The 17,746-nt window shown below is 43.2% G+C and overlaps 1 protein-coding gene across 2 annotated transcripts; it reads right to left on the reverse strand.

The window, feature by feature from the left end:
• Positions 1 to 41: 41 nt before the first annotated feature.
• Positions 42 to 17,744, reverse strand: MFAP1 (microfibril associated protein 1). 2 transcript variants are annotated; one of them, XM_012442141.3, is made up of 9 exons: positions 17,521 to 17,743; positions 10,466 to 10,685; positions 8,829 to 8,958; positions 7,773 to 7,960; positions 5,871 to 5,979; positions 5,607 to 5,767; positions 2,713 to 2,872; positions 824 to 913; positions 42 to 735 (listed from the first exon to the last, which is right to left on the reverse strand). In XM_012442141.3, the coding sequence occupies exons 1-9, from the start codon at positions 17,597 to 17,599 to the stop codon at positions 553 to 555; spliced, it is 1,320 nt and encodes a 439-aa protein (XP_012297564.1). In that variant the 5' UTR covers positions 17,600 to 17,743; the 3' UTR covers positions 42 to 552. The 2 variants fall into 2 exon arrangements, with proteins under 2 accessions (XP_012297564.1, XP_064222060.1); XM_064365990.1 differs by lacking the exon at positions 2,713 to 2,872 and having other exon boundaries at positions 17,521 to 17,744.
• Positions 17,745 to 17,746: the final 2 nt, after the last annotated feature.

The raw sequence follows: 17,746 nt of genomic DNA on the forward strand, positions 1-17,746 counted from the left end.
GCTTGTCAGCCTGGACATCATTTCAAGTATCATGCTAAAAATCTCCTTGGTGTATGATTCTTTTATTTCTTGACATGCACACATATATGAATCAAAAAGTATGTACACTTAGAAAAATGGACCCCAAGCAAAAATGGAAAACATGTTTCTATGAGCTTAGATTTCCTGGTATATTACTCCTAAGGTAGAAGTAATGCATTGTTCACTTACATGCCCACTTTTCTAACCCAAGCTAAGGGCTGGAAAAAAACTCAGAACAGTCCCAAATAAATATGGGAAACCATAGCAGTGATAAAACCTAAGATTTCTCAGAAATAGTTTTAAGCGAGAAGCTTCTAATTCTACCTGGACAGTACTTTCCTTGTGGGTTTCTCAGCATGAGTCCAAACCTCACAAAGCACCTTCCAAGTCTGGGCTACCCAGTATCAGAATTATAAAAGTAGGTCCAATAGCTGGATACAGGGGCCAAGGAAATAATGAAAAAGCAAATCAAGGACCATATGCTGAGACTTCCCCTTGTGTTCCACAGTTGGAAGAATAAGCAGTTGGACCCTAGGTAGTTTTCCGCTTCTTGGCAGATGGCCGCTCAAATACATCTCGTACCCCAGCTGCCTTTTGTTTGAAGAACTTTGTGTTCTGGGCACTCTCTTGGCCCCAAGCTGAGTCGAAGGAGGTGGTATCTTGATCCACAAGGTGAGTATATTTGGTGCGACCTGAGCGTCCAAAGTTCTTGACCTGAGGGAAGATGTATGATGGTTACATCACCAAACCATACCTCATCTGTCAATACATTACTTTTTCATGTTATTAAGGTTCCCCATACCTGCATGACTTTAGGAAGAATGGTTTTGTTGAAATGATCCTCCAGGGTAGGAGCACTGAAATCTCTCTTGTATACTTCTTCATCCTCATCCTGTAGAGAAAAATCTTATCAATCTTGTGGCTTTATTTCCTATATATTCAAACCACAAACATACTTTACAATGAAGGATACAAAGAAAGCAGAGGGTATTGAACCTTTCTTCAAGAGCTTACATCTAGTTGAAGAGATTCTTTTTCCTTTGTTGTATTCTTTTATTTTTTTTTTCCTGAGATGGGGGGGTCTCATTCTGATGTCCAGGTTGGAGTGCAATGGTGTGATCACTGCTCACTGTAGCTTTGACCTCCCAGGATCAGGTGATGCTCTTTCTTTAGCCTCCTGAGTAACTGGGACTACAGGTGCACGCAACTATGCCTAATTTTCTCCTTGAGTATAGACATGTCTCAAAGGTTGGCTTATTCTCTCTGCACTCAATGTGTTCATTTACTATGTGACTTCAGCTCTGCACAGGCCTCTCCAATCTCCAATCCTGGATTTTCTACTGCCTTTTATATAAGCTGGATATTTTATTGGGACTTTAAACTCACATCTAAAGTGAAGGGCAGGAATTTAGTTGTGGTGGGGATATTTAGAATTTGCTACACAGCACTTGAAAAAGCTCGTCTAGTTTTTGATACAAACTGCTTTAACATTATGAAATCATAAACCATACAGGGTTAGCAGATTGGTATTTTGACCTTAGACTTTATATGAAGAACAAAGATGATGGCACTCCACCTAATGGTTAGATAATAAACCATTCTTTTTTTTTTTTTAAGACGGAGTTTCGGTCTTGTTACCCAGGCTGGAGTGCAATGGCGTGATCTCGGCTCACTGCAGCCTCCGCCTCCCAGGTTCAAGCAATTCTCCTGCCTAAGCTTCCCGAGTAGCTGGGACTACAGGCATGCACCACCATGCCCAGCTAATTTTTGTATTTTTTAGTAGAGATGGGGTTTCACCATGTTGACCAGGATGGTCTCGATCTCTTGACCCCGTGATCCATCCGCCTCAGCCTCCCAAAGTGCTGGGATTATAGGCGTGAGCCACCGCGCCCGGCTAATAAACCATTCTTTTGGTTAGTTACGCTTAGGTACTTTGTCAGTTCAGAATGAAGTGAACCTTTTACCACCCAAATGTGAATTAATGTAAAGCTATTTGCAGTTTGGTTTTCACATAACCAAAACTTCTTATTCAGGTATGAAATAATGACAACTATGTTATTTGGAGGACCTAATTAGTTCACTATCTATATAGATCACTTCTCCATTTCATTTCCTCAGTTTATCTAAGTAAGGCTGGGGATGATGGCTCATGCCTGTAATCCTAGTACTTTGGGAGGTTGTGGTGGGAGGACTGCTTGAGGCCAGAAGGTCAAGATCAGCCTGGGTAACATATAGTGGTGAGACCTGGTCTCTACAAAAAATTGAAAAACTAGCAATTAGCTAAAAAAAAAAAAATTAGCCAGGCATGGTGGTGCATGCCTATAGTCTCAGCTACTCTGGAGGCTGAAGCAGGTGCATAGTTTGAGCCCAGGAGGTCAAGGTTGCAGTGAACTATAATCACACCACTGCACCCCAGCCTGGGTGACAGCAAGACTTTGTCTCTTAAAAAAAAAAAAAAAGTCTATTACATCATTTCCTCTTTTTGAGAGCTGGGGCCAAAAGAGAGTTGATTATACTTCTATAATCCAATTGCTGATGCTTTTCTCTGAGTTTATATTCTTCAGAAGGAAACAGCAAACGAGAAAGCTGACCACTGGCAAGTGAAAATAACATTCTTGAGGAGAAAAAATAATTCAAAGTCTCTGAGTTATTCCTACTGCCCAATTTTTGGACTTTCTTTTCACTTCTTACCATGAAGAAGGCACCCCTGTGATAATACTTCTGTAAGAACTTATATTTGCCCTTAACAGCTTTGTTGGTAATGACTTTGCCATTTGCCCGAAGCTCAGCTCTCCTCTCTTCCTCAGTCAGGTTTCTCATGCGTTCAATTTCTGCTTTCTCCTTCTCAAGCCTGTCCAGGGAGCAAAACAATTTATTGGTACTGTTACAGCTTCAGAAATACCAAATTATCTGAAAATAACAGTCCCATGTCATTTCAAGTATTGGTCACCTTCTTTAATTCTAGTCACTGCCTATTAGGAATCAAGATCAGGAGCTCAATAAACAAAAGGGTGAGTTGGTCTTCATTATTTTTGCCAGACTAGGTATTGTCCACTTCCAAAAGTTGATTCTAGCCATTTTGAAGTTCAGACATACTATTACTGCTTCATTTTGCAACATTACGAATTCTCTTTCCCTAAAGAGTATTCTTAGCTTTAAAAAAAAATCAGTGAATTTAAAATAACTGTCCAGGACTTCACTGATACTCCATTATGTAAGTGTATTAGAATCATACAGGTGCTTGCATGTCATAAACCGAAGATTACTATCATTAATTAGATTGCAGTAACTTTTTAGCCATTGTTGGGGAGAGAGGGGGTGATATCCCCTTTTTCCAAAAAAAATGCATATATACACATAATTTTGTGTACAGTTTTTTTTTTTTTTTTTTTTTTTTGAGATGCAGTTTCATTCTGTTGCCCAGGCTGGAGTGCAGTGGCATGATCTTGGCTCACTACAACCTCCACCTCCCAGGTCCAAGCGATTCTCCTGCCTCAGCCTCCTGAGTAGCTGGGATTACAGGTGTATGCTACTATGCCTGGCTAATTTTCTTATTTTTAGTAAAGATGGGTTTTCACCATGTTGGTCAGGATGGTCTCAAACTCCTGACCTTGTGATCCGCCCGCCTTGGCCTCCCAAAGTGTTGGGATTACAGATATGAGCCACCATGCCCAGCCTTGTGTACAATTTAAAAGGGCACTTGGACTCCTACTCGTTCAAGTCCAGGATAAGAACCTTAGAAACTACAGACTGAGGGCTGGGCATGATGGTCATGCCTGTAATCCCAGCACTTTGGGAGGCCAAGGCGGGTGGATTACCTGACGTCAGGAGTTCGAGGCCAGCCTGGCCAAAATAGTGAAACCCAGTGTCTACTAAAAATAAAAAAATTAGCCAGACATGGTGGCACATGCCTGTAGTCCCAGCTACTTTGGAGGCTGAGGCAGGAGAATTACTTGACTCCCAGTGGGTGGAGGTTGTAGTAAGCTGAGATCACACCACTGTATTCCAGACTAGGTGAGATCAAGACTCTGTCTCAAAAAAAAAAAAAAAAAAGAAACTACAGGATGAGGATAGAGTTATCTATTATGTGTAGCTCATATGGCTCATATTCAGGCAAATTTTGGTTGTTTTTTCAGACAGTCTCACTCCAGCCCAGGCTGGAGTGCAGTGGTACGATATCAGTTCAGTCACCTCCGACTCCCAGGTTCAAGTGATACTCCTGCCTCAGCCCCCTGAGTATCTGGGACTAACAGGCACACACAACCAATATGGCTAATTTTCATATTATAGTATAGATGGTGTTTTGCCATGTTGGCCAGGCTGCTCTCTAACTCCAAGCCTTAAGTGATCTGCCCACCTCAGCCTCCCAAAGTGCTGGGATTACAGGTATGAACCACTGCGCCCAGCCTAGAGTTATCTATTGATTGTTTCCCTTTGTAATCTGGGATTATCCTCTCATATCTAGTAATTTACAGGAATGGGTGATGTAGCTCAGAAATGATTCTGCTTGCACTGGGCATGGTGGCTCACACCTGTAATCCCAGCACTTTGGGAGGCCGAGGTGGGTGGATAACCTGAGGTCAGGAGTGTGAGACCAGCCCTACCAACATGGTGAAACCTCGTCTCTACTAAAAATATAAAAATTAGCCAGGCGTGGTGGCACATGCCTGTAATCCCAGCTACTCCGGAGGCTGAGACAGGAGAATTGCTTGAACCTGGTAGGCAGAGGTTGCAGTGAGCCAAGGTTGTGACTTTTCACTCCAGCCTGGACAAAAGAGCGAAACTCCATCTCAAAAAAAAAAATGGTTCTGCTCTAACACATTGTAGACTATTTAAGTGCCACAAATTCTTCCCCTCAGAGTATGCATGTGCGTTTTCAAAAAGTATGACTTTGTTGCTGCTTCTATCCAGAGGTAGAGTCTATTTCTCCACCTGCTTAAAACTAGTTTGGCCTTGTGACTTGCTTTGACCAATATGTGGCAGAACGGATGTATAAGTTCTGGAACCTAAGTGTTAGGAGACCTTGTCCTCTTAGAAGGGTGCCCTGAGACTGCTATGTAAGGAAGCCAGTCTAATCCAGTGGAGGAGAAGTGAGGCATCCTAACTGATAGCCATCACCTACTACTGGCATGTGAGTGAAGCTCTTTTAAGTTTCTAGCCCAATCACCCCTCTAGCTGGATGCAACTACATAAGTGAGCCCAGGTGAAACCAGTAGAGGAGCTGTTCAGCCAACCTCCAAAATTGTGAAAAGTAATAAATTGTTTCAAGCCACTCAATTGTGGGTTGGGTTGTACACAGTAAGAGATAACTACTAACAGTTACTGGTTTTTGTGTCTGCTAGGAAACTACAGGGAGCACTGGCTGGCACTCTGTTATGGACACACATGACAAATGTGTTTCTCTTCCCTGATTTCAGTGTAACAAGTGAAACTCACATTCCAATTATAGGAAACTCACCCAGCACCAAGAACTCTGTAGATGGCTAGAAAGGAACTCAGTTACAGTAGATAATGAGTCTCAGAACTATCCTACTAGAAACCTGTTCCATTAAAAGCATTAACTCTCGGTTCATCTTTTTACTCACGCTTCTCTATCTTCTCTGTCCCTCTTGATTCTTTTTAGCTCCCGAACTTTCCATGCCTCATATTCCTCCTCATCATTTTCATCATCAGTATTAAGTGCATCCAATGCAGCCAGGGATCGCTTGTTCTCTTCCAGCTCTTTCTTGGTTTCCTCTTCGACAATCTGGATAGGGAGAACAATTCAGCCTGGACTTCCTTATTCTCCTCAGACAAACTTGATTATACACAATTTCTTGCACTCAATCCTTGCAACCACTCTCTAGTACCTTGAGTGTGTACTTGCGCCTCTCCTCAGCCATGCGTTTTGCTTCCTGCTCCAGCTCCTTCTGTTTCAGTGCTTCGGCTTCACGTTCTTGAACTGTCACTCGGTCCTTCCTGCATCACAGAGGTCCTGTTAATTGCCCAAAGTCCTTAGAGTGGAGTTCTCTGTTCCCCCAGACCTAGTCCCATCCAAATCAGACAAAACCAAACAATCTTTGGCTATATTCGCAAAGAACAAAAAACAATGAGTCATCCCAGGTTTTTTTTTTTTTTTGAGATCCAGTCTTGCTTTGTTGCTCAGGCTGGAGTGCAGTGGTGCGATCTCAGCTCACTACAACCTCTGCTGCCCAGGTTCAAGCAATTCTCTGCCTCAGCCTCTTGAGTAGATGGGATTACAGGTGCTCACCATCATGCCTGGCTAATTTTTTATTTTTATTTTTTAGCAGAGATGGGGTTTCACCATGTTGGCCAGGCTGGTCTTGAATTCCTTACCTTGTGATCGACCCACCTTGGCCTCCCAAAGTGCTGGGATTACAGGCATAAGCCACCGTACCCAGCCATCATCCCAGAGCACTAAAATCACATTCATCTTTGAGAACTGCCTGAACAGCAAAGAACCTGCTGGCCTGTAAGTAGTAGTATTTTTGTTTTGTTTTGTTTTTTTTTTTTTTTTTTTTTTGAGACGGAGTTTCGCTCTTGTTACCCAGGCTGGAGTGCCATGGCGCGATCTCAGCTCACCGCAACCTCCGCCTCCTGGGTTCAGGCAATTCTCCTGCCTCAGCCTCCTGAGTAGCTGGGATTACAGGCACGCACCACCGTGCCCAGCTAATTTTTTGTATTAGTAGAGACGGGGTTTCACCATGTTGACCAGGATGGTCTCGATCTCTTGACCTCGTGATCCACCCGCCTCGGCCTCCCAAAGTGCTGGGATTACAGGCTTGAGCCACCGCGCCCGGCCAGAAGTAGTATTTTTAACCATTAGGAAAGGAATATAAATTTGCCTGTTGAGTTTAATCTTGTGCTTAAAACTATATGGCCCTGGCTGGGCAAGGTGGATCACGCCTGTAATCCCAGCATTTCGGGAGGCCAAGGCAGGAAGATCACCTGAGGTCAGGAGTTCGAGACCATCTTGGCCACCAGGGCAAAACCCCGTCTCTACTAAAAGAAAAAAAAAATTAGATGGGCATGGTGGCGTACACCTGTAATCCCAGTTACTCAGGAGGCTGAGGCAGGAGAATTGCTTGAACCCTGGAGGTAGAGGTTGTTGTGAGCCGAGACTGAGCCACTGCGCTACAGCCTGGGCAACAACAGCAAAACTCCATCTCCAAAATAAAAATAAAAAATAAAGGCTTTGGACAGATACATGCTTTTTTCTTTTTCTTTTTTCTGAGACAGAGTCTTGCACTGTCACCCAGGCCGTAGTGCAGTGGCGCAATGGTCTTGGCTCACTGCAATCTCTGTCTCCTGGGTTCAAGCAATTCTCCTGCCTCAGCCTCCCAAATAGCTGGGACTACAGGTGTGCGCCACCATGCCCAGCTAATTTTTTTTTTTTTTTTTTAGTAGAGACGGGGTTTCACCATGGTGGCCAGGATGGTCTCAATCTCCTGACCTTATGATCCACCTGCCTAAGCCTCCCAAAGTGCTGGGATTATAGGCGTGGGCTACCTACTGCGCCCGGCTGATATATGCTCTTCAACTAGAAAAAAAAAAGATAGGTGAAAACAAAATCAGCATCTCTGCTAACACCAAGATAATCTTCAGCAGCTAATCTGGCAAGGCTAGAGCACTGGCAAAAGCACTTTCACTCAGTGTTTAGATTTCAGAATAGCACGACAGAAAACAGACTTGTCTCTATGCCTGGAAAGTGGTAATTAAGTGGATTCAGATCTGGCTTGTGAGACACTTACTTTCGAATGAAGACTGGTTTAAGGCGAGGCTCCATCTCATCTTCACTGTCTGTGTACTCTTCATACTCAGACTCTGATTCTGACTCCTCTCCAGAACGTCCCTCATCTTCCACTTCCATGACTTCCATCTCTTCATTTTTTCTCTCCTGTGCTCGCTGACGCATCATGCCACGACGCCGCTCTATTTCCTATCAAGTCACATATGTAAGCCAGTTAGTCAAATGGTCTGTAGCTTTTTGTTTTTGTCTCATCAAACACAACAAATGCAAATATAAACAAATATAACTGGATGGGAGTGGTGGCTTATGCCTGTAATCCCAGCACTTTGGGAGGCCAAGGCAGGCAGATCACAAGGTAAGGAAATCAAGATCATCCTGGCTAACAGGGTGAAACCCCATCTCTACTAAAAATACAAAAAGTTAGCCAGGTGTGGTGGCGTGCACCTGTAACCACAGCTACTTGGGAGGCTGAGACAGAAGAATTGCTTGAACCTGGGAGGCGGAGGTTGCAGTGACCCAAGATTGCGCCACTGAAGTCCCGTCTGGGCAACAGAGTGAGAAAAAAAAAAAAAAAACAGGCTGGGCGCGGCGGCTCATGCCTGTAATTCCAGCACTTTGGGAGGCCAAGGCGGACGGGTCATGAGGTCAAGACATTGAGACCATCCTGGCCAACATGGTGAAACCCCGTCTCTGCTAAAAAAAATACAAAAATTAGCTGGGCGTGGTGGTGCATGCCTGTAGTCCCAGCTACTTGGGTGGCTGAGGCAGGAGAATTGCTTGAACCCAGGAGGCAGAGGTTGCAGTGAGCCAAGATCGTGCCACTGCACTCCAGCCTGGTGTCTGGTGACAGAGTAAGACTCTGTCTCACAAGAAAAAGAGAAAACAAAAACCACAACTTAGTACCATTCTATTTTTAATTTCATCCCAGCAAACAATGAACATGACCGGAGTCCTGCCAAAAGCAGAGATTTTGTGTTTTTAATGCTTCAACAAATGAACACTGGCTTCAACTTTTTCTTATACCCAGAAAAATACTTCCCATGTTCCTTTATCATACCTCATCATCAATTTCCTCTTCCTCTTCTTCACTACTATCTTCTCGTTCCATGCGCCAAGCATCTCCTTCTACTTCTGAGTCACTTTCTCCTACCACTTCAGGTTCCACTATTTTCCGATGTCGAGCCAATCTGAAAAACGGTATCTCCAAATGTAACACCAATGTCATAAAAATGAAGTAGCATCAACCACACTTCCATAGCCACAAAGCACATTGTTTGCCTTCATTAATACTGAAGTCTTTTTTTTGTGTGTGTGTGGCAGGGTCTTGCTCTGTCACCCAGGCTGCAGTGCAGTGGTGTGATCTTGGCTTACTGCAACCTCTGCCTCCCAGGCTCAAGTGATCCTCCCACCTCAGCCTCCTGAGTAGCTGGAAGTATAGGTGTGCCACCACACCTTGCTAATTTTTGTATTTTTCTGTAGAGACGGGGTTTTACCATGTTGCCCAGGTTGGTCTTGAACTGGACTTAGGCAATCTGCTCGCCTTAGCCTCTCAAAGTGGTGGGATTACAGGTGTGAGCCACTGTGCCCTTCTAATATTAAAGTCTTGAAGTGGGGGAAACTGAGGTGCAGATTAAAGAAACTAAATTAGGATGTCAGAGCAAATAGTCAAGTTGGGTCTGAAATACTAAATGTATGTTGAGGCATTCTGGGGCACCATAGCAAGCCAGCAAACTCATAGGGATGCATTGGGATATTTTTAATAGCTCAAGGTAATTCAGTTTCAACATTAAGCCACACTACATTCCTTTGAATAACATCATATTTTTGTGAAATTGGGTTTTGGTGGCTGCTGTGAAAAAAGCAAAAGATATCATGAAAATCAATATAAAACAAGACATTAAAAAGTGACAGTGCTGATTCCAAGGTTTGAAAGGCTGTCAGTGTCTAACAGGCACACAAATTCCACTAGTAATTATGGTAAAGTGAGAATGAATAAAGTGTTTTTTTCCTGATGGGCACTTTAATTTTCAAGTGACAAAGTTGTTAGGATATAAATACTTATTAAGTTATTTGGCTCTAACTACTTAATAACTAAAATAAACAGAATTGTTTTAACCCAGGAGCCCTGTGAAAAAACTCCTGAAACAATTATGAACCCTAAAACTTCAGGACCCTTGGCCTATTCTATAAGGTAACGTCTCAATCGACACATAACATACAAAATCGCTCACTGGGCGGCTCTCTTTCCACCATGAGAACTTTATGAGGTCTCTTCTCCTACTTCAGTGTCATTTCCCCATATCAGCATTTAGAATTAAGTAGATGTATAAAATCAATTTATCAAAGTTTATAAAACATCTGTGCTAAAAAGACTCACCTCAACAGCCAACGAATGACCTGTGTTTTCTATTCCGATAAGGAGCTGAGTAAGGGCTTTAGGCCAGAAGTAACCTGTCATTTTCTGAAGCTGCCACTTTGTAACTTTGGTGATGTTACTTTCTTAGCCCCTTTGTGCTCTTAGTTGCCTCCTTTTGTGAAATGGGGATAATAGCACCTATCTTATAAAGTTATTGTGTGGATTACAAGAATTAGCAAATGTAATCTACTTGGAAGTACTATTCACGTATTAGCTATTATTGCTATTGTTAAGCTGTAGAGGTTCATGTTCAAGGAAAACACCATCATAGACATTACCTCTCTTCCACATCTTCACTAATACGGTTCTGCAAACGCCGTAGCCGGGGGTCACTAGATGAATCCTCCTCTTGTTCCTCAGGCTCTGCTTCTTGTTCTTTGGCTTTTTTAATGAACTGAAATTCTTCATCCTCCTCATCTGAGGACTCCATAGGGGCATAGTCTGGCCTCTTTCCGGACACATAACGTTTTACCTTCACTTTTTCCATTGAAATCTCACCTGGGCAAGAAAGATAACATGTTTCAGGAGCCTCTTTCTAAATGTCCTTCAACCCATGGCCTTTACAAATAGAGCCCTTTATTCCTAGTAGACAAGAGTCTAAGCAGGAGAAGAAAGCCATTAGCCAACCATCTATTCATCTAATAATGTTTTCCTACAAAGGCCAATTCATGAGACTGCCTCCTTGTGAAAGCCAATACTAATGATAATGAGGCTTACCTTGAGTACAATGAAGTGGAGGAAGGTAGGCAGTGTAACAGTAGAAAAAAGTCCCCCTAAAAAGGGCAGACTGCATCCATCACAAATTCATGCTATTCTACCTCAACTATACCTTTAAACAAATTATTTTTAACAGTGCCCAGCACATAGTAAGAGTGATTTATGCAGGAACATAAAACTAAAATGCTGCTCAGGCATTCTTGTAGTTCCCTCTGGGATTTCCATGGCAGCCTTTATAACATATTGCCACATGACTCAATATGTCTAACCTTACCTATTTCTATCTTCTTTTCCTTTGCCTTATGTGCTATCAAACCTGCAAGAGTAGGTAATCGCTTACAAATACAAACAATTCCAGTGAACAGAGAGAGACAGTGAAAACTAACCAACTTATTTTATGAGTATAATCTTGATAACCAAATTGGACAGTTCAAAGGAAAACTTCCGGTGGATTTCACTTACAAACATCAATACAAAAATACTAACATAAGAGCAAATTTATCCCAGCAATATAAAAACTATCCAAAAAACACCGAAAACAAAAAACCCCTAAGTCAACACAGCTTATTAGAATTTAGCCCAAGACTACAAGGATAGTTTCACCTCAGAAAATTAATGAGGGGGCCGGGCGCGGTGGCTCACGCCTGTAATCCCAGCATTTTGGAAGGTTGAGGCAGGAGATTGTTTAAACCCAGGATTTCAAGACCAGCCTGGGCAACACAGTTAGACTTCATCTCTACTAAAAGTAAAAAGAATTAACTGGGCATGGTGGTACACGCCTGTGGTCCCAAGCTACTTGGGAGGGTGAGGTGGGAGAATTGCTTGAGCCCAGGAGGTTGAGGCTGCAGCAAGCTGTGATCACACCACGGCACTCACTCGACCCTGGGTGATAGAGTGAGACCCTGGGTCAAATACAAAACTATATATAGCTGGCACAGTGGCTCATGCCTGTAATCCCACCACTTTGGAAAGCTAAGGTGGGCAGATCAGTTGAGGCCAGGAGTTCAAGACCAGCCTGGCCAACATGGCGAAACCCTGTCTCTACTAAAAATACAAAAATTGGCCAGGCGTGGTGGCACATGCTTCTTAATCCTAGATACTCAGGTGGCTCAGGTAGGAGACTCGCTTGTACCTAGGTGGTGGAGGTTGCAGTGAGCTGAGATCATGCTACTGCACTCCAGCCTGGGCAACACAGCGAGACTCTGTCTTAAAAAATCATCTATCTATCTATCTATATTTATATAGATAGGTAGATAGGCAATGGGAGGGGAAGCAATATACTATTTTTAATTTTAAAAGTTATTTTTGTTATTTTTAAAAAGGTAGAGAGAGGGCCTCACTATGTTCCCCAGGCTGGCCTTGAACTCCTGGCCTCAAATGATCCTCCAGCCTGAGTCTCCCAAAGTGCTGGGATTACAGGTGTGAGCCATCTCTCCTGGTCTACTATTTTTTAAAGTCACATATTTTTTTTTTAACGATACAGCAGACTTTATACTTAATGATAAAACAATGGAAGCATTCTATTGATTGATTGATTGAGATGGAGTCTCGCCCTGTCGCCCATGCTACAGCACAGTGGCATGATCTCAGCTCACTGCACCCTCCGCCTCCTGGGTTCAAGCAATTCTCCCTGCCTCAGGCTCCTGAGTAGCTGGGATTACAGGTGCCCACCACCACGCCCGGCTAATTTTTAAATTTTTTAGTAGACAGGGTTTCACCATGTGGGCCAGGCTGGTCTTGAACTCCTGACCTCAGGTTATCAGCCAGCCTCAGCCTCCCAATGTTGGGATTACAGGCGTGAGCCACTGAGCCTAGCCAGAAGCATTCTCTGTAAAAAACAGTGGGCATCCTAATGTTGTCCCTATCACACCTTCTAGTCAACACTGTGTTATGGTTCTAATTTGGGCAGTAAGGAAAAGTTGTAAGGATTTTAAAGGAAGAAATTGCCATAATTTGCAGATTATATGGTTGTCTTTGGAGAAAACACAAGATAACAGATAAGCTAAAAGAATTCAGAAAAAATGCTGGATATAAAACTTATTTATAAAAATAAGCATACCTGTACATTATTAGCTACATATAACTAGAAAGTACAATTTTATTTTTATTGATTTTCTTGAGACAGGATCTCAATCACTCTGTTGCCCAGGCTAGAGTGCAGTGGCACAATCATGGCTCACTGCAGCCTTTTATGAGAACTCCCAGGCTCAAACCGTTCTCCTGCCTCAGCCTCCCAAGTAGCTGGGATTACAAAAAAATTCTTTTTGGGACTACAAAATTAAAAAAAAAATTTTTATAGAGACAAGGTCTTACTATGTTACCCAGACTGGTCTTGAACCCCTGGGCTCAAGCAATCCTCTTGCCAAAGGCCTCCCAAAGTGCTGGGATTACAGGAGTGAGCCACCATGCCTGGTATATTTTGTACTTTTTGAGAAAGAGTCTCACTCTGTCACCCAGGCTAGTATGCAGTGGGATCATCATGGCTCACTGCAGCCTCAACCTCCTGAGCTAAAGTGATCCTCCCTCCTCAGGCTCTGGGTAGCTGGGACTACAGACAGGTGCCACCCAGGTAATTTACTGTATTTTTTTTGTAGAGATGGGGTCTTCCTATGTTGCCCAGGCTGGAGAAAATAAAGTTTTAAAATACCATGAACAATCACAACTAATCTATAAAATAGTGAGGAATAAATCTAATAAACAATGTGCAGGCTTTTAGGAGGAAAACGATATAATTTTATTGAAAGATAAAAAAGATCTAAGATCAAATTAAACAAATACTTCACAAAGATGAGAAGATGGCAGCTGTGCCTGAATTAACCTATAAATGTATAATCTATCATTTTAATGCAATTCCATTAAAAGTTGTCTCCACGCTTATTCCAAAATCAAATGGAAGAACAGGAGGCCCCAAAGAGCCAAGAAAATTCTGAAAAAGAATAAAAGCTGATGGGGGTGGGGAAGGAGGGATAGGGAATAGCTTACCAGATATGTCAGTGACCCAGGAAGTATACAGAGATCGATGAACAGAGTAGAGAGCAGAAAAACAAGCTTATATGAGAACTTGAGTATATTATAGAAGTGGTATTACAAATCAGTAGAGAGTGGATGGGCTAATCCATCAGCAGAGAAGGGACAACTGGCCAACCATATAGTAAAATTAGACCTCTAACTTCTACCACGGACACAAAAATTCCAGATGGATTAAAGACCCAACTATGAAAAACTTATCAGCTGGGTGCAGTGGCTCACGCCTGTAATCCCAGCACTTTGGGAGGCTGAGGCGGGCAGATCATGAGGTCAGGAGTTTAGGACCAGCCTGGCCAACATGGTGAAACCCCGTCTCTACTAAAAATTCAAAAATTAGCCAGGTGTGGTGGTGGGCGCCTATAATCCCAGCTACTCCAGGTGGCTAAGGCAGGAGAATTGCTTGAACTCAGGAGTCGGAGGTTGCAGTGAGCCAAGATCACACCACTGCACTGCAGCCTGACAGAGCAAGACTTCATCTGGGGGGAGGGGGGGAACGAAAACAAAAACAAACTTATCTTAAATATTTACATTCCCTACAGGACTGTAAGCTCCCTAACTTAAAGTGTGTTTTGTATAAGTATGTATTCAATCCAATTTAATATATACGAACACTCAGAAGCTAGAAAACCTTTACAATAGCTGGGGACCATGGCTCACACCTGTAATTCCAGTACTTTGGGAGGACGAGGCAGGTGGATCACCTGAGGTCAGGAGTTGGAGACCAGCCTGGCTGACATGGTGAAACCCTGTTTCTACTAAAAATACAAAAATTAGCTGGATGTGGTGGTGGGCGCCTGTTATCCCAGCTACTTGGGAAGCTGGGGCAGGAGAATTGCTTGAACCCATGAGGCAGAAGTTGCAGTGAGCCGAGATCATGCCATTGCACTCCAGCCTGGGTGACAAGAGCAAAACTGTCTTTAAAAAATACAGAAAACCTTTACAATATGAGTATCTGTGATCTCTGTGCAGGGAGGGATTATTTCTTAAATGATATACCAAAAAAAAAAAAGCAGAAATCATAAAAGATAAAGTTGATAAGTCTGATAACATAGAATCATCTGTGTAAGAGAAGACTTCATAATTAAAAGAGAAGTCAAAAAATGGGGAAAAGGTTACTATAGATTTGGAACATAGAAAAACAAAGCAAACAGAAAGTGGGTACTTAACAGAAACAAGCAATAGAAAAGAAAACCTAGAGAGCTTATTAAGACACATGAACAAGATGCCCAGCATCACTAGTAATCAGGGGAATGCAAATTAGAATAACAAGATGCCATTTCATACCTGTTGCACCTGTTAGATTGGGAAAAATGTAAAAATCTGATACAACCAAGTGTGTAAATGATGCATATATGGGAAATAAAGCTCTTAGGTTCTCAAAGTTTTTTTGTTTTTTTTTTTTGTTTGTTTAGATGGAGTCTCACTCTGTCGCCCAGGCTGGAGTGCAGAATTGCAATCTCAGCTCACTACAACCTCTGCCTCCAGGGTTCAAGCAATTCTCTGCCTCAGTCTCCCGAGTACCTGGGATTACAGGCACTCACCACCACACCCAGCTAATTTTTATATTTAGTAGAGATGGGATTTCACCATGTCGGCCAGGCTGGTCTTGAACTCCTGACTTCGTAATCCTCCCGCTTCATCCTCCCAAAGTGCTGGGATTACAGGTGCAAGCCACCATGCCCAGCCTTGTTTGTTTTGTTTTTAAAAGACAGGGTCTCAATGTGTTGCACAGGCTGGAGTGTAATGGCACAATCATAGCTCACTGCAGCTTTGAACTTCCAGGCATAAGTGATTCTGCTTTGGCTTCCCCAAAGTAGCAGGAACACATCACTACATCCAGCTAATTTTTAATTTTTTTTGTAGAGATGAGGGTCTTGCTATGTTGCCTAAGCTGGTCTTGAACTCCTGGCCTCTAGTGATCCTCCTGCCTCAGCCTCCTGAAGTACGGGATTACAGGTGTGAGCCACTGTGCTCCACAAATTCTTATGTTCTTTTTTGTTTTTGTTTTTTGAAAGAGTCTTGCTCTGTCGCCAGGCTGGAGTGCAGTGGTGTGATCTCAACTCACTGCAACCTCTGCCTCCCGGGTTCAAGGGAGTTTCACCATGTTGGCAGGATGGTTTTGATCTCTTGACCTCATGATTCGTCCACCCTGGCCTCCCAAAGTGCTGGGATTACAGGCGTGAGCCACCACACCGGGCCAAATTCTTACATTTTTACAACTCACTTTGGAGAGGCATTAAATAAAGCTGGATTAGCTAGAGAATGACAACTGCAGAACTTGAACTTGTAGCTGGGATTACAGGCGCCTGCCACCACGCCTAGCTAATTTTTTGTATTTGTAGTAGAGATGGGGTTTTGCCACGTTGGGTAGGCTGGTCTGGAACTCCTAGCCTCAGGTGATCCTCCCACCTCAGAGGTGTGAGCCACAGTGCCCAGCCGCAGCACTTTTTTAATAGGGGAAAAAAACAACAATGGGACAACTACCGGGCATGCCCCTCAGGAGGGAATAAACTGTGGGTTACCGTTTATTTTATTTATTTATTTATTTATTTAGAGACAGAGTTTCGCTCTGTCGCCAGGCGCCAGGCTGGAGTGCAGTGGCGCGATCACGGCTCACTGCAACCTCTGCCTCCTGGGTCCAAGCAATTCTCCTGCCTCAGCGTCCCAAGTAGCTGGGACTACAGGCGCACGCCACCACGCCCAGCTAATTTTTGTATTTTTAGTAGAGACGGGGTTTCACCATGTTGTCCAGGATGGTCTCCATCTCTTGACCTTGGGATCTGCCCGCCTTGGCCTCCCAAAGTGCTGGGATTACAGGCGTGAGCCACCGCCTCCGGCTGGTTACAGTTTATTTTACACAATGGAATTCATAAGCAGTTCAGATGAATAAATATCTATAGGGATTCAAAGATAATTCTCAAAATCCATGTTGAGGCTAGACACGGTGGTGTCTACCTGGGAGGCTGAGGCAGGAGGATAGCCAGAGCCCAGGAGGTCGAGTCCAATCTGGGCAGCATAAGCAGTCTTCTATGGACAGCAAAAGAGGGACTATATCCCGCACAATGCCCTGCAAATAGGCATTCTCTCTGTCTATATATCTACCTACCTACCTATCTATCTAGTTTGATATTATATATTTATATTCTGATATATACTTAAATTCCTAATTATTAGATTAATATATATACTTAAGTTCCTAAGTAGACTAATACATATATTCTAGTAATATGTAGTGATATTATATTCTAATATTAGACTAATACATATATTCCAGGATATATATATTAGACATCTATATTCTGATATATAGTTAAGTTCCTAAGTATTTCATACTTTTATATATGTAATATATATAATGTACATATTAGTCTAAGGAATTTGTGTAGGCTAAGGGGTGCTTGCTGAATATGAGAGCAGGTCACAGGAACAAGATCGGATGCGAATGGGTGGGGGTGGAAAGGTCGAAAAATTTGGGAGCCAAATCTTGAGAGTTGGCGGGATAGGAGTGGTCTGTCTGGGAGAGGTCTGGAGGTTGCTGGGGTCGGAAGAGGTTAAAATTCGATTGGGAAGAGGGTTGTCAGCACCGTACCTTTCTCATTGCGAACCGGGACGGCCCCAGCCGTAGACTGAATGGGCGGTTGCTTCATGAGAGCGCTTGGGACCGACATGTTGATGGCAGCGACGGTGATTCCCGAAACTTCACTAATTCCAAACAGTGAACACCAACAACGTCAACGAAGAGAAGATATCCCTTCCACCTAGGCCCACGAACACAGCTGCTCGACTGATAGAGAAACCGCTTACGGCTGAGCTAG

The sequence above is a fragment of the Aotus nancymaae genome, unplaced genomic scaffold (genome assembly GCF_030222135.1).
Source record: "Aotus nancymaae isolate 86718 unplaced genomic scaffold, 86718_ANA_hifiasm-v0.15.2.pri h1tg000062l, whole genome shotgun sequence".
Classification (NCBI taxonomy): Eukaryota; Metazoa; Chordata; class Mammalia; order Primates; family Aotidae; genus Aotus; species Aotus nancymaae.